The 15,840-nt window shown below is 35.1% G+C and overlaps 3 protein-coding genes across 3 annotated transcripts in view; 2 read left to right on the top strand and 1 right to left on the bottom strand.

The window, feature by feature from the left end:
- LOC105325394 (gamma-glutamylaminecyclotransferase) overlaps nucleotides 1-2,893 on the top strand; it is a 30,020-nt gene extending 27,127 nt beyond the window's left edge. The window contains exons 2-3 of the mRNA XM_066072680.1: nucleotides 2,062-2,222; nucleotides 2,462-2,893. Coding sequence (XP_065928752.1) covers nucleotides 2,062-2,222; nucleotides 2,462-2,893 — 593 coding nt within the window. The remainder of the gene's footprint in view (nucleotides 1-2,061; nucleotides 2,223-2,461) is intronic.
- Nucleotides 1-15,840, bottom strand: part of LOC105330818 (uncharacterized) — a 480,842-nt gene that overhangs the window by 348,215 nt on the left and 116,787 nt on the right. The gene's annotated exons all lie outside the window — the stretch shown is intronic.
- Nucleotides 9,635-15,840, top strand: part of LOC136272182 (uncharacterized) — an 82,734-nt gene continuing 76,528 nt past the window's right edge. Inside the window, exon 1 of the mRNA XM_066073330.1 lies at nucleotides 9,635-9,912. Within this exon, the coding sequence (XP_065929402.1) occupies nucleotides 9,903-9,912 (10 nt within the window). The 5' untranslated portion in view covers nucleotides 9,635-9,902. The remainder of the gene's footprint in view (nucleotides 9,913-15,840) is intronic.

A 15,840-nucleotide genomic window follows, 5' to 3' on the forward strand; every position in this document is an offset into this window, starting at 1 on the left:
AATATTCTGAGCATCGTGAAATATCCCTCAATATGATGATTCATCATGTATAAAAAGCAGGATATGCATGATTTGATTTTAAAAGGGGCATAACTCCTCCAAAATTTGTCATATCAAATTTTCCTGGAAGCATGCACTTCTATACTTTTTTTAACGACAATAAAATTATAAATTGAAATGTGCATGCAAGAACTAGCAAAAAAAAATGATGGAATTAGTAATTACTGGTATTATGCACATTTACACATTATGTCTAACCTACAAGGCTTTATGTAATTCCCAATCAAATTAAAATTAGACATTCTAAATCCGCTACCGCTTCTCAAACGGTAGAGCAGTGGTAGCGGATTCAGAACGTCTAATTCTAATTAGATTACGTAATTCCGTGCAGCAGTTTGCAAGGAGTTGCTCTAAGAAACTGTTCATTACTATATTGAACTAGTGAAGTCGAATGTTTGTGGTAATGTGAAAGATCGAAAAAAAATCGAAAAAAGGAATTTGTTTTTAATGTGAATATTTTTTTTTACGTAATTAGAACTGAATCAAAATAAGAACGAGTGATAACTAGCATTCTGAGAGTAGAACCATTGTTGCCAGACCTTTGACTTTTACTAGGGTGTAACTATTTTTTTCTTGCATCATAACAAGTTTAAAATGACGTTGGTTTTAATTACACAAATTGCGTAGTCTTAGTTCAAAATCAAGACAAATCTTAATGATTTCGAAGAGCCATGGCTGAGTGGCTAGCAATGAAATAGACAGGCCTACGTCACATCGTAATCCATAGTTCAAGCTCCTCCAGAAATGGTTCATTCTCACTGCTTACATTTTTGTCCCTAGCTACGCCACTGTCTTTGCTGTGTATCGGGGTACCTTTCTGTAAGTCACCCCGTCACCCCTTCCCACAAGTAAGGGGATGAAACACCACCACCCCACCTACCTCCCTACCATGTTGCTTCGTCAATTCTGTGGATTAAACCACCAGCAGACATATTCATTGCAACCGCTTTATTCTTATAAATTCAAATTTTACATAAAGAGAAAAATCAGTTTTGAAGCCAACCGTATGCTGTCCTTCCCAATTTATTTTACATGTACCATAACGTATCCCATTCTAGGGTTGTGATAGGTTGCATGATGTTTGTACAGGTGCTTGAGGACAGAACACCCCCCCCCCCCCCATTTTCCGTTAATTTTTAGATATTGAAAATGGATGTGTAAATGACTATAAGGAATTTCTATCAAAAAAGTCAAATACCACGGGGGTTTAAATCGGGAGGAGGGGGGGGGGGACTGGGTCCTGTCCTCAAGCACCTGTGGATGTTTTTTGATTTTGCTCTGGGTTGTTTTTTTTCTTGTCATGACATTTTAAAGAGAGTTGCGATACCTTTAACTAATTTATACATATGCCAAATCCACTAATTTAACAGAAAGCTGAATTAAATTCAAGGTACTTGTATACATACCAAGGTACTAATGACTGTGAAGAACTGAGTATATAATTCGTTGCTTTGGCACACACGCTCCACCGTACTATGCCAGAGGATTGGGGACGATATCAGTCATAACTCATAAGGTATAAATATCAACTGATTTTATATGAACGTTTATTGAGTAAATTCATAAAACTCTATTCTACCCTTGATTCTGATGTAATAAATATTATTAGTTATCTAATTATCATTAGACACGCATATTTTACTTATAAAACCGTATCTCTCTAACTGACCCAGTGGCATATATATATTATATCATTAGCTATGTGGTACAGGTATGTAGCTACATGTGATATGTCCTTAAAATCCAATCATTTTCATAACTGATTTTTATACATAATTTCCCCTTTGTGATATTTAGTTTATACGATATACGAACGTATTGTTTTATGGTTTGCGTTTTAAATATATATGATTCCCATACAGTGACCAAACTTAAGTGTTTTATTATGGGAACTTATTTTTGCAAGAAACGTCTGGAATAAAATCTTGAAAGCTTTTTTTTATTTTATTTTTATAATTTCAAGTCCTGAAATAACCACCTTTATGAGAATATTTGATTACCGAACATTGAAAAATGGTCAGCCAAATCACTTCCGTTTGATGGATCCTGGTACAGGCACCACTTTATTCGTCGGTGTCGGACAGACCGTGGAGAAGTACCCGCTGGTGATTGAGAGATCCTGGAATATGCCTTGTCTCTTACACGTGCCAGGAACTGGATGGGTAAGAAATGCGTCATTGTACATAGTTGTCCCTCTAATTATATGTTCTGAGTACTAGTATTCTGAGCGTATTAAAAAAAACTGAATTTTACTAATTTGCTTTAAAGCAGAATGATGTCAATTTTGATACAAACACAAGCAAGCTACGTATAAATATACATATGTTTTAATATCTGTTTCCATTAGCTTTAGCTAAATTGATTAGCGGGAATATCTAGTTTTAAAACTTTCCTTTTTAAGCATGTGAAGGGTGAAATCTATGACGTGAATGATGAGAAAATGAAGTTCCTGGATTACTTTGAAGATCACCCTGAAATGTACACACGCACCGTGATATTGGCGGAATACACAAACTCAAAAGATACAAAGTGTAGCGATTCAGATTCTCCGTCGAACGCGCCCAAATCCAAAGAAAACAAACCGAACACCCGCTCCGAGTGTTGGTGCTATTTCTATAACGACCGTGAGTCTGTGCGTGACCTTCCTCACATTAATGTATATGACTCTAAGGGAGACAATGGCTTGGAGTATGATGCCAGTATTGATGCGGAATTTGATGAGGACAAAAATCATAGTAAACGAGAAGAAAAAAAAATTGTGTTTATTTTTATAGGCATGAACGGGAAAAATTGTAATGTTAACATTTTAGCATTGATGATAAATCTGAATTGATTTTTATTAAATTACTTTTATTGAATTCATGCACACAATGTATACGTACTACAGAAAAGTAAATCCATATTGACGTACTTTAAACTTTTACATGTATAAAGTGCAGTGGCATTGAAGCACTGTGAACACGTGATATACAATTCACGTAAACATGAAAAATTTCAAAGCCTTTAGTAGTCCAAACTTTTGTAATATGAAGGCATTTAGACATTGCGCTGAATGTAATGTTAACTGATTGACACAAGATTAAAACAATAATTTGTTATACAATGGTAGTTACATATATATATCATGCAGTCTAAACTGATTTTTTTTATGAATTTCATTATTTTAAAACATTAATTTTTAATTTAAAAGCACGAATTGCGTTTGTGCCGACACCCGAACTTTTTCCACAGGCGGTTGTTTCTGTGATACCCGGTAGCTTTTTTGTAATTGCTGTATAAACAACACCTGTATGTGCTACAATTCACGTAAACATGAAAAATTTCAATGCCTTTAGTAGTCCAAACTTTTGTAATATGAAGGCATTTAGACATTGCGCTGAATGTAATGTTAACTGATTGACACAAGATTAAAACAATAATTTGTTATACAATGGTAGTTACATATATATATCATGCAGTCTAAACTGATCTCTTACTGATGACGACACTCGAGTAGAGACACACTGTATATGACAGAACGAAGAAAACCGGAACATATGTTTGCATCTTTGTCTCTATTTTACGATGTTTTATGACAAACAAAAATATGATTATAATATATTTTTTTCAGTTAACGGTCAAATTATAATTCAGCTTCTTTTTTTCTATTTTCAATCAATGAAGTATTTAGTATGTGGTAATGTAAGTGTAATGCCTATGTTAAACTCAGTATAACAATATTCTAATAAAATGATAGCAAAAATTATTAAAAATTAAACTTTGTGACTACGCCTAATGAGAGGACTTTACGATAGCAACATGTTTAAATGCCAGTGCTTTATTGAGAAAATCTTAAATAAATTGTGATACTATAATAGCAGCGGCATGTAACTAAATACTTATGGGCATCCCCCTTAAGACTAGAAACTTCGTTACAAAAGTAAAATCAGCACATTGTTGATTTGTACTTAAACATGGTTATAATGTAACGTATTACTAGTCGTCGCCAGGGGTTTTATTTTCTTGATCCTTCGTATTTACTTATGTCCACAAATAAAGGATAAAATATACAAAATTTAATATCTTTTTCATAACTCTCTTTAAGCCATTTCATATATTACAACAAAACATTTATCTTATGACAAAAATGCGTTCCTAGAAATGTAGTATAATATTTCATTGCATGACACAGACTATATAGCAAACCAACCAATCAGGTGACACTTTTATAGTCGGGTATAAAATATCGGCCTGACACATTCAGCATAAATTCGGGTAAACCTGACTTCATGTATTTATATTGGCCGAACATTTAAATATTCCAACATCACGAGCAAACAGTATGTTTCACTTTCATTTCCAGTTAAGGCATTGTTTATCAAAGTCATCTTATTTGATTTACAACTTTATGTTTTAAAATTTGAAACTTGAATACAAGATGTGAATCACTATCAATGAATGAGAAGAGGACATACTGAAGTAGCGTTTAGTATTTGTTGACCAAAGGGGAAATTAAACTTAGCTTGTAGTTTGTAGACAAAAGCTGTTGATGTTTTAATATTCCGATTCCTGTTTATCAAATATAGACTGAAATTATTTGCTAAAATGTTGGCTTGTTACATGGAGAACCCGACGTGACAAATGGAAATAAACAGTATTCATAGCTTCCAACAGATAGTACAAGGACTTCGTATTGAAACAAATGGCACCAGGTAAGTCAAGTTAAACCACATGTATGTGTATTAATTTAGATTTAAAAAAAAATAGGCAGTAGTTTATTAGATGTACATGTCATTTGATTCATTGTATATTAATCATAACGTCAAATTACGAAATTGACAACTTATTTCATAAAAATGATGTTTGTTTGTTTGTTTGGGGGAGGGATAATTAATGTAAAATGAAAAACATAAATGACAGACCAACAGAGAGAGAGAAAGAGAGAGAGATACTCTTGCAATGCATTTTTTAATGATGCTTATAAAATGTCACCATATTATGCAAATGAAATCAAATATAGGAAACCGATTTTTAATGTCAAATGACGAAGTTACAACCCTCTAAACTACATAGCCTATGGAGAGAAATATATGGGTTTTTCCCCAAAGATGGCGGTCAAGGGACATAACTTTTGTAAGGTGTGGATTGGTCTATTATAAAACGTTTTTTGTAAATTATCAAAACAGAGCACACGCCAAAGCATACCTATATCGGCAGTATCACAGACCGTAGACGTTCTTGATTGAATTGAGAAATTGATAATGCAAACTGAAATTGTTAATGCATCAATTTATCAATAGCTTTCAGGATTCCAATGATAAAAGCTATTATCCTTTTTATTTTAATGAAATTTAACCCTCTGTTCGGGACTCAAAGTCACCAATAAATACTTCCCTGGGTATTACGGAACCCTAAGGCTTCCATCCGCTACAATATGTTGTACAGCTAAGATTGCAGTTAATACGTACGCAATGACATGCTTGAAAATATAAAACTAATTTTCATTTATGCAAATAATGAGAAGATAGATAAAAACTAAAATTATGTTTTCAATTTTAAGTTACTTCACTACACCGAGACGTATACTTTTTGAGACACTACGTCACAAGATTGCGATTTAAATGTTTTCTTAAACTGTTTGTATCAATTGATTTAGATGTATATGTTGTAATAGCTCAGTGGTTAAAGTATCAGGCCTGTCATTCATTCATCCTTGATTTCCTCTATAAAGAGATACAGAATTAAGAATTAAGTTAATTAACACATTAATCTCTGTACAATTCAAACAATATTTTCAGATAAATCATAAACATAAAGTGATCAAGTGATACAAATGTTCCATTTGTTCTACACAAGCCATATTCGGAAGAGCGCTGCACATAGCCGTTGGTATTGTGCTCATGCACAAACAAACAGTTTCGAATCCTGAAGTTTCTTTCCTGAGATAAAGGTAAAACAGATAGTGGTTCGCGCCCCAGGACAACCAGAAAAAGATCTGTCTCACAAAGGACACACAGTTCTGCTCCAAGGTCAATATGAAATGAATTAACAATTGTGTTCCACCATTCATTGTGACAGCCAGAGAGAGCGTGGCAGGAGAACGTTACGTGACGAAAAATGTCCTCATGTGTGGAATTGCACAGATGACACTTTGAAAGACATAGATATTTCGTTGATACAATTAATTTGCAAGTGAACTTGAAGTTTCGAATATCACTTGCGTTATCCACGAATAACCAGATGTTACAAGGTTTGTTATGTTAAAAGACGGAATTAGTCGGGATCCATGAGCATTCATATTTGTCACTGTTGAATGTGGAAGTCGTTGATCGTGGATCGAACAATATTTTTCTAAGAATATTTATGCGGGAAGGTACCTGTGGTCATCCAGGTAAGCAGTTAAGTATGTAAGCTGTATTTCCTACGAATATCGATGATATCTGGAATAAAGCCCCTTGGATCTGCAACCAGCTGTGTCAGGAAGGAGAAAAGTCTTGAGATGAAGCTTTGTTTTTAGAGGCACAGAGTGCTCATGTTGCATAGCCTTCCTGAAAACAACAGTTTTCTGGTGTCAATTTCGGCATGGATGGGGAGTATATCCATAAGTTGTTCACACATGTCAGATCGACTGAGCTTGGACAGATTTAGGACAGCCTTGCAAACCCCATGTTGAAAAGTGCTTAAACGCCTTTGATCCTCTTGTGTTAAACTGCTCCACACCCGTTGAGTACAGATGGGATGACAATCGTTTTATAGAGATGATTCATAGTAAGAGGATTAACACACGAGATATCGATGTCAGATAGGCCATAGAAGGATTTTCACCCTTTGTTGCATGCGTTCAAGATGCAGTCTTTTGTTTTTGCTTTGTCATTTATGATAATACCCAAGTGATTGTATTTTTGACCGTATGGTATTTCAGAGTTCCTAAGAAGTATTATTGGTTTATCCGGAGCACTATTGTGTTTGGCACGGAATTTTAGAACGCAGGATTTTAATACGTTGAATGTAAAGCGCCATTTGCATGCACATGCGTAACTTATATCCATCATGGGTTGAATATTTGCTGGGGATGTGGCGATGCAAGAAATATCGTCAGCTATCATAGGACTCACGTTTTTGGGATCCAGAACGCATTTTAGTGATGTTGAATTGCAGTGTTTTAGTTTGTCTAAAAGCTTGTTGACAAAAACAAGGTACAAAAATGTCGACAAGACGCCACCTTGTCTGACCCCTTGATGAACATCACACCATCTGGATTGTTTTTTGGTTTACGATAACGGCACTCGCAGTATTGTAGTGGCAGTCGTCAATAATCTGCCATAATTTGCCTTTAATAGCTAGGTTGTGGAGTTTGTACAACAGTCCCTGTGTCCAGACTATATCGAAAGCTTTACTTGGGTCGAAAAGAATGAAATATATAAGTTGCTGCCTTGTTCAAGATTATGGTTCAATGTTTCATGAAGATTGAATGAAGCAGTTATACATCCTAGTTGTTTTTAGAAACCTTGTTGTTGTATATTGTTGAAGGTATTGGTTGTTTCTAAGGTAGATACTCTATTAGACAGAATTTTCTCAAACGGTTTGTAAATACAAGGCAGGAGAGCAACAGGTCTGTAGCTATTGCAGGAATTTTTGAGTTTATCACCACCTTTGTTTATGGGGACAATAAATCTTTGTTTCCATGTAGAGGGAACCATATCTGATGTCATTATTGCATTGTAAAGCTTACAGAGGCATTTTGTGATAAGGTCACTAGCGAACGCAATATGCTCATTTGTTACGCCACCAATCCCTGGAGCTTTGCGCATTTTAAGATAAGAGATTGCACTTATTAGATCATTTTGTGTAATGTCATTTTCACTGGAAGATTCAGAAACACTTGTTTTTATGCGCGTATAATGACTCTCGATGACATGCTTAAAGCGATTATCAAAATGATCGTCTTCCAATGGGCGGTAAATCTCCTCATAAAATTCTGCAAAAGCATTTGCTACCCCGTTGGGATCGTTGTGGGTGGTACCACTGGTGTCGCAAATTTCTGGATATATTCTAGAAGGTCGAGGTCGCCTTTGTTTGACAAGACGCCAGAATAAACGTATGTCCATTTTCGCTGCTTCATCCAGATCTCGGTGAACAGATTTTAGATATATCTCGTATTCCACGTTTTGGGCATTTCGAAAGTTGCGTTTTGCACGTTTGTAGTTCCTGTATGATTGAAAACCCATACCTCTGGGCTTGCTCTCGGAAACCCAAATGCGGCTCAGTGACCTTTCTATCGCGTGGAGCTCCTTTACGTTTTAAGTCCAGTTAGGTTTTGTGAATGGATTCATTTGCGATTTCGGGATAAAAGAGTTGGCACATGTAGTTAGGATGCCTACAATTGTTTGATAGTAGTTTCAATGTTTTCTTTTGTATGTAGTTGGTTATTAAGTATCTTGTGCAGCTCCTGTTCAGTATGTTGTTTATAGTTATTGATAGCCTCAGGACGAACCTTATGCCATGCTGCAAGTTTGCAATGAGAATTTTCCAGGTAATGCAGTTTTGCTCTTAGACTGAAGGAAACAAAAACTTATAAGTGATCAGATGTAATTGAAATTGCCCCTTCTTTGAAAACATAGTAGAGATCTAGATTACATGCAATTTTACAGTCAAACAAAATGTAATCGTTCATAGTTTCTTTCGGTGTGAAGGTAAACTGCGCCCCTTCAACGCGGAAATCTATCATGGGAGTACACAAAGCACATCGCTTTACAAAGTTGCGTAAAATTTCGGATTTTGAGTTATTAACATGGAATTCACGTAAGAGGCTTGCATTGAAGTCACCAGCAAATAAGACTTTACCGTAGTGACAGCATTGTTGGTATAAACCTTGCATAATGTCAATGTTCGCCTTCTAGTCGTCAAGTACATTATCAGAGGGTAGATTTACGCCGAAGATGAATAGAGGCTCAGCATCGCATAAAGTTACTTGGATACCAACAATGTTGTTAGTAGCGAGGCAGGGAATTTCCCTTGTAAAGAATTGTAGATTTTTGTTGATAAGGATAGCAACGCCACCTTTAGCACATTGCCGCAAAATTGGACTATCCTCTGAATCACTATCAATCTTAAAGATGCTGTAGTAATAAGAGTGTATGCTATGAAGGTAGTTTAGGTTTTACTAAGTTAGTCGTCGCCAGGGGTTTTATTTTCTTGATCTTTCGTATTTTTTTATGTCCACAAATATAGGATAAAATATACCAAATTTAATATATTTTTCATAACTCTCTTTAAGCCATTTCATATATTACAGCTAAACATTTATCTTATGACAAAAATGCGTCTCTAGAAATGTAGTATATTTTTTCATTGCATAACACAGACTATATAGCAAAGCAACAAATCAGGTGACACTTTTATAGTCGGGTGTAAAATATCGGCCAGACACATTCAGCATAAATTCGGGTAAACCTGACTTCAGGTATTCATATTGGCCAACATCACGAGCAAACAGTATGTTTCACTTTCATTTCCAGGTAAGGCATTGTTTATCAAAGTCATCTGATTGTATTTACAACTTTATTTTTTAAAATTTGAAACCTGAATACAAGATGTGAATCACTACATGTATCAATGAATGAGAAGAGGACATACTGAAGTAGCGTTTAGTATTTGTTGACCAAAGGGGAACTTAAACTTAGCTTGTAGTTTGTAGACAAAAGCTGTTGATGTTTTAATATTCCGATTCCTGTTTGTCAATTATAGACTGAGAATCTTTGCTAAAAAGTTGGCTTGTTACATGGAGAACCCGACGTGACAAATGGAAATAAACAGTATTCATATCTTCCAACAGATAGTACAAGGACTTCGTATTGAAACAAATGACACCAGGTAAGTCAAGTTAAACCACATGTATGTGTATTAATTTAGATTTAAAAAAAATAGGCAGTAGTCTATAAGATGTATATGTCATTTGATTCATTGTATATTAATCATAACGTCAAATTACGAAATTGACTACTTATTTCATAAAAATGATGTTTGTTTGTTTGTTTGTTTGTTTGTTTGGGGGGAGGGATAGTTAATGTAAAATGAAAAACATAAATGACAGACCAACAAGGAAAGAGAAAGAGAGAGAGAAAGAGAGAGAGAGAGAAATACGCATTAAATGTACTTGTTGGTGATTTTAAGGTGGAATAACACACCTGGACAAAGTCCCTCAAATTAACAGGAACTTTTTTGATAATGAAAAATATAATGACATATAAACTGTACAAATGTCAAATAAGCGAACAATATTTGCAGTTTGGGGATAAAAAATTAATATTTAAAATAATAATTCCAGTAAATAACTACAGAAGCCCCTGCGGGATTCGAACTCCAGATGTACGGATCACAAGTCCGACATTTTATCCACTCGACTATGGAGAAAATTACATGTTTCAGTCCTTAAAATCCTTGTAATAAAACGAAATGTCTTTTCGATTAGCGGTCATCCATTTTGTGATGATGTGTTATTCCACCTTAAAGCTGAACACCGTTCGTAAATAGGCAACGTCACACAGGTATGGTGGCATATCTCTGCTCCTTGTGTGCAAGTTATTTTTCTATTAATTATGTCGACATGCAAGATAGTTATGACAACATGCAACATAACTATGTTGACATTCAAGAAAATTGCAATTGGATAAAAATCATACAAATTATATAATTATTCAGGTCAACATATTTATCTTGCATGTTTACATAAATAAGTTGCATGTCGACATAAAGAAGTTGCATGTCGACATAAAGAAGTTACATGTCGAAATAAAGAAGTTGCATGTTGACATCAATTTGACATTCAGGTGGCGTATCTAGCATCTTGGATGTCACATGTTTGCGATATTTGAGATTTTTTATAACTCTTATTTGATTGCAGTTTTCTTGCATCGTGGCCGACGTATAGCATTTCTTTCGTGATCTTTGGAATTTATGCATTTTATTCTTATTTAATGTGCATATTATGTGTGTAAATTATATTTTGACCAGTTTAATTGATGTTAGTATTATCCTGGATTGAAAAAGTTGCGTAAAACTTGAAAATTTCATCGCCACCGAGTAACATGGCGAGGCAAGGAACACGTCCACACCGGTTAGGCCTCTACAGCAAAATGCTTAAAACTGCTAAGAGGTCTCCAGCTTATATAGGGGTTGTTAGGATAAAGGTGGTGAGAGTAATACGGTATATGGCAGACTGTGCCTATTTACGAGCGGTGTTCAGCTTTAACACAGTACCATTGTCAATACGTATCAAACACATTGATATATTAATAATGATAGAAAGTATAAGATAACAGAGCTAATATCATTATAGAGAACATGAATACCTTTATCAACAGTTGTATAGACTATAGTGTGTTTTATCTCATACGTGTGGTGTATATTATCCGTGTGATAAACCTTTGCTATATTAAACGGCTGATGCTTTATCAAATACTTCCGGTCCGGTCGCTTCAACGCTTCAGTGACCTACTTTCGAAGATTTGTTAGTACTTTCAAAATAACTATATCTACTACAGAAATTAATATCAAATTGATTTTGTCAAAGATTAAAATTACAAATATGAAGGAAAACACATAACCGCGTAGCTCAGGCGTTGGAACCGGGGACGGGGGGGGGGGGGGGGGGCAAAGCACCCCCCCCCCCACTTTTTTGCAAAGTTATACATAACAGTAACCAAAATACCCTTTTTTCTTGTTTGTCAAGATTTTATTCATAAGTTTAGCCCCCTTCCAACTTTCAATTTGATTTGTGTAGTTTATAAAACTGCAAATTACGTTAACTATCAAGGAGTTCATCCTGACGACGCGATGAAGGTTGTGTTCATATACAGGAACTTACCGAAATAATGTTTTATAAGCCTTTTATTTCATCACCAGTAAGCGTCCTTATTAACTTTTTTTTAATTTCGAGTCATTAGGCTAGTGTCTGTTTTATAAAACATAAACAACTAGCAACTGTTCCTCGTTCGAGTCAATTCAAACTTACGAGCATTCCCAACTTTGTGTATGTCAACAAACTTGATTAGTCAAGTCTTCTGATCAGTATTTTTATTTGGTAACGTCAAAACAGGAACAAGTATACATTCACCACCAGTTGTAAGTTCTAAAATAATCTCGGGGTGCATTTCAGTTTTCTTTTTGAATACCAAAGAAATACATTGAAGAAAAACAAAATTGAAATAACAAATGAAGATAACAAAACTGATGCATGATTCCATAAAAAAAAAATTGTAACAAATATTCAAACTCTGTTGGAGAGGAGGTAGTAGGTTGAAATGGTTTGTAAACAAAAGAAGGTATTTCTGACTCAGATTTAGCTTGTTTAACCTGTTTTAGAAATGAAATAATTAAAAGCAATTTTCGGACTTGGAAAAACATAAAAATTAACCCTACTAAAGAAAGAATGGCTATTCACAGGGCAACAAAATCAACAATATCATTAACAGAAGGCCACGATGATTGTTTACAATGAAACCTTTTGGTTTGGTTATTTGATTTGGAAGAGATATGTGTTAGGTCTGCAACCAATATTCGCTAGAAATATATGATTCCCCGTTGATTTAAAAATAGTGCCATAATTAAGACGATGGATGGCATTGTCTATCTCGGTAATTACGTGTTTTGCTGGTGTCGAGAGGGCATTTGATGGATGGAAGAGGCAAACCAGAGTGCAGATGAAGAAATGATACCAACGCCATTGACCAAAACCTACAAGGACATAAAGAAGAATAAGTTAAGGAAATAGTCGAAAGAGATGTGTTGATCAGACACATATATAGCACTAGGAACTTTAAACGTGTCAAAATGACTATTATATACCATAATTATTCCTTTTCTAAATGAATCATAGATTTTGAATCAATTCCATGGAAGCGATAGTTACCAATTCAACTATCTGACTGATACATGACGCTTTCTCTGAAAGAGCCTTTTAAATTGCCACTATACTATCAATAACTTTATAACCAATAAATTCTAATGTAAACAATAACCAGTAATCAAAAAACTATAAACACTGTTTATCGAACACAAATTCATGAAACAAAGTCATAATCACTACTTCTTCCAGAGGCGGCCTTTCTTTGTATATTTTTCAAAGTATTGTTGAACTAAATCTGGGCGCACATTTTCTTGAGATTCCCAAGATTTGGTCCCATCAGTCCATTCTATGCAGAAATGTTGGTCTTTATGTCTGTACTTTACAAGTCTTTTGATATCAAACGGGGAAATGGTCAGCTTCATCTTCTGTTTCCTCATCTGTTGATGATGATTTAGTTTGGTTTTCGTCACCTTGAATCTGTTGTAAGTTTTCATCTTGTACATCATTCTGTGGTTGTTTGTCATTTTGGGTGCCAGTACAAGTGTTTTCGTGTAAGTGTTGTCTGTCAACCTCTGGGTCATTGTAGTGTGTCAGCTGTACAGCATTCATGAATGATTTCACTTCTTTGCGATCTTTGCAATCTCTGATCTTGTAGGTGAAGTTGGGACTAATTTTCGAGATATAGAATGGACCATGGTACTTTTCAACAAGTTTTGGAGATAATCCAACTTGAACTGTGTGAGAATTTATAAGAACCTTATAAAAAAGTTTGAAATCTGGAATTTTGGTTTTCTGGTATAATCTTTCTTTGGATTTTTCCTGTTGCTTTTCAATGTTTTGTTTAGCAATGTCTTTCGCAAGGTTGATGTTCTTAATGATTTCAATCATGTGTTGAGCATTGTTTCCTAGCTTTTGTCTTTAGGAATGGCATTCACATCATAAGGCAAGTTCATCTCCATACCAAAAGTCATGAAAAATGGAGAAAAGCTTGTCGATTGAGTTGTTGGATAGTTACACAATGCCATGAGGATTCCTGGAAGTTTCTTTGGCCAGTTTTCCTGATGTTTAATTTGTCTGTGTGACTTGGAGACATTGAATGAGTGTGCTGTTGGTTCTTTCAACTTGGCTAGTGGTCTGCAGGTGGTAACTAGATGAGAGATAGTGTTTGATCTCAAATATATCACAGAGGCAAGAAACAAGAGAGTTCATGAAAGATTTTCCTCTGTCAGAGACAAGATATTTAGGACAGCCAAAGCGGGCGAAAACATTTTGAAAGAGACAGTCAGCAACTTCTGTACTTTCTTGAGTTTTCATAGGAAATGCTTCAATCCATTCGGTAAATGAGTCTACAATGAGCAAGACATATTGATAGCCTTTTGAAGTTTTGTGAAGTTTGAGAAAATCCATATGCCATCTTTCAAATCGTCTAACTACTGGTAATGAAGTAAGGGGTGGGTTTCTAGCATGGGTGTCTCGTTGATGCGTTGACAGGTATCACATGATTGAATGTAATCATATATTTCATGGTGCATCCGAGGCCAATGATATTTTGTTTTCATTGCGGGCATGACTTTCTTAATTCCTAAATGAGCACTTCCAGGACTGCTATCATGATATGCATTGAGTGCATCTAATCTAAGGACTCTAGGCAAGGCTATTTGTTGGATCCATTTTCATCTAGTGGTAGATTTGACTTCAATCTTCTTTGAAACCAATGATAAAGTACACCGTTACAAAGATCAAAGTATTTAGAAGTTTGAATGACCTTGGTTTGTAATTTTTTATCATCTGGTAAAGTTCCATTTTCTAGATAAGCAAAGATATCTTTAAAGTCTGGGCACTCGCGCTGCAAATTTGAAAGATTGGATAGATTAGAAAGATCAGGATTTTAAAAACTGACTTCTATATCTGGTTCTAGAGCAAAGATACCTTCATTTTGATCATCCTTGTGATAGAAAAGTGTAACCTGAGTCGGTTCTGGATTTGATTCAACAAGAGTAGACTCAGAAACAGGTTCAATAGAATCAGGTTTAGAAGTAGATAGAGAAGAGTCGTTTTGATTGCCAGTAATATCTGACTGATTCGCTTTGATTAAATCAATTGTGGGGTCATGAATTTCGTCTTCGTGTTGTCGTCTGCTCAAGGCATCAGCTACTTGGTTGGATTTACCAGGTTTGTGAATAATTTCAAATTGATATCCCTGTATTTCCATAGCCCAACGTGCTAAACGACCTGTAGAACGTTTCTGATCCATGACATACTTCAAAGCTTTGTGATCGGTATAGATGGTAAACTTTTTATCAGAAAGATATATTCTATAAGCACGAATTCCTTCTAAGTTGCAAACATTTCTTGTTCAGAAGTAGACCATTTTCTTTCGCAAGTAGAGAGACTTCTACCTCCAAAAGCAATCACATGTTCTTTATCAGAACCGTCTAACTGACCAAGCACAAACCCAATAGCTGAAGATGAGGCATCACATGTGAGAATGAAACTTTTGCTAAGATCTGGATAGGCTAAAATTGGAGAAGAGATTAAAGACTGTTTGAGAGTTTCAAAAGATGACTGAAATTCATCTGTCCAATGAAATTTAGTATCCTTTCTCAAAAGATTGTTTAGAGGAGCATAGTCCTTAATAAGTTTGCGGTAGTAATTACACATACCAAGAAATGATCTCACATCTTTTTGAGTTTTAGGCAACGGAAATGTACTGACAGCTTGTGTTTTCTTGGGGTCTGTTCTAATACCATGTTTAGATATAATGTGACCAAGATATTTAATCTCTTTGGCAGCAAAGTCACATTTACTTGGTTTCTACTTTAACAATTTGCCTGGCGTTACCGAGAAAAGATTTGTTCAAGATGAGTGAGATGGTTATCAAATGTTTCAGAAAAGACTAAAATGTCGTCAAGATAGATTAAACATTGACGCTAAGTTAACCCTCTAAGAACTTG

Source organism: Magallana gigas, chromosome 10, assembly GCF_963853765.1.
Source record: "Magallana gigas chromosome 10, xbMagGiga1.1, whole genome shotgun sequence".
Lineage (NCBI taxonomy): Eukaryota > Metazoa > Mollusca > Bivalvia > Ostreida > Ostreidae > Magallana > Magallana gigas.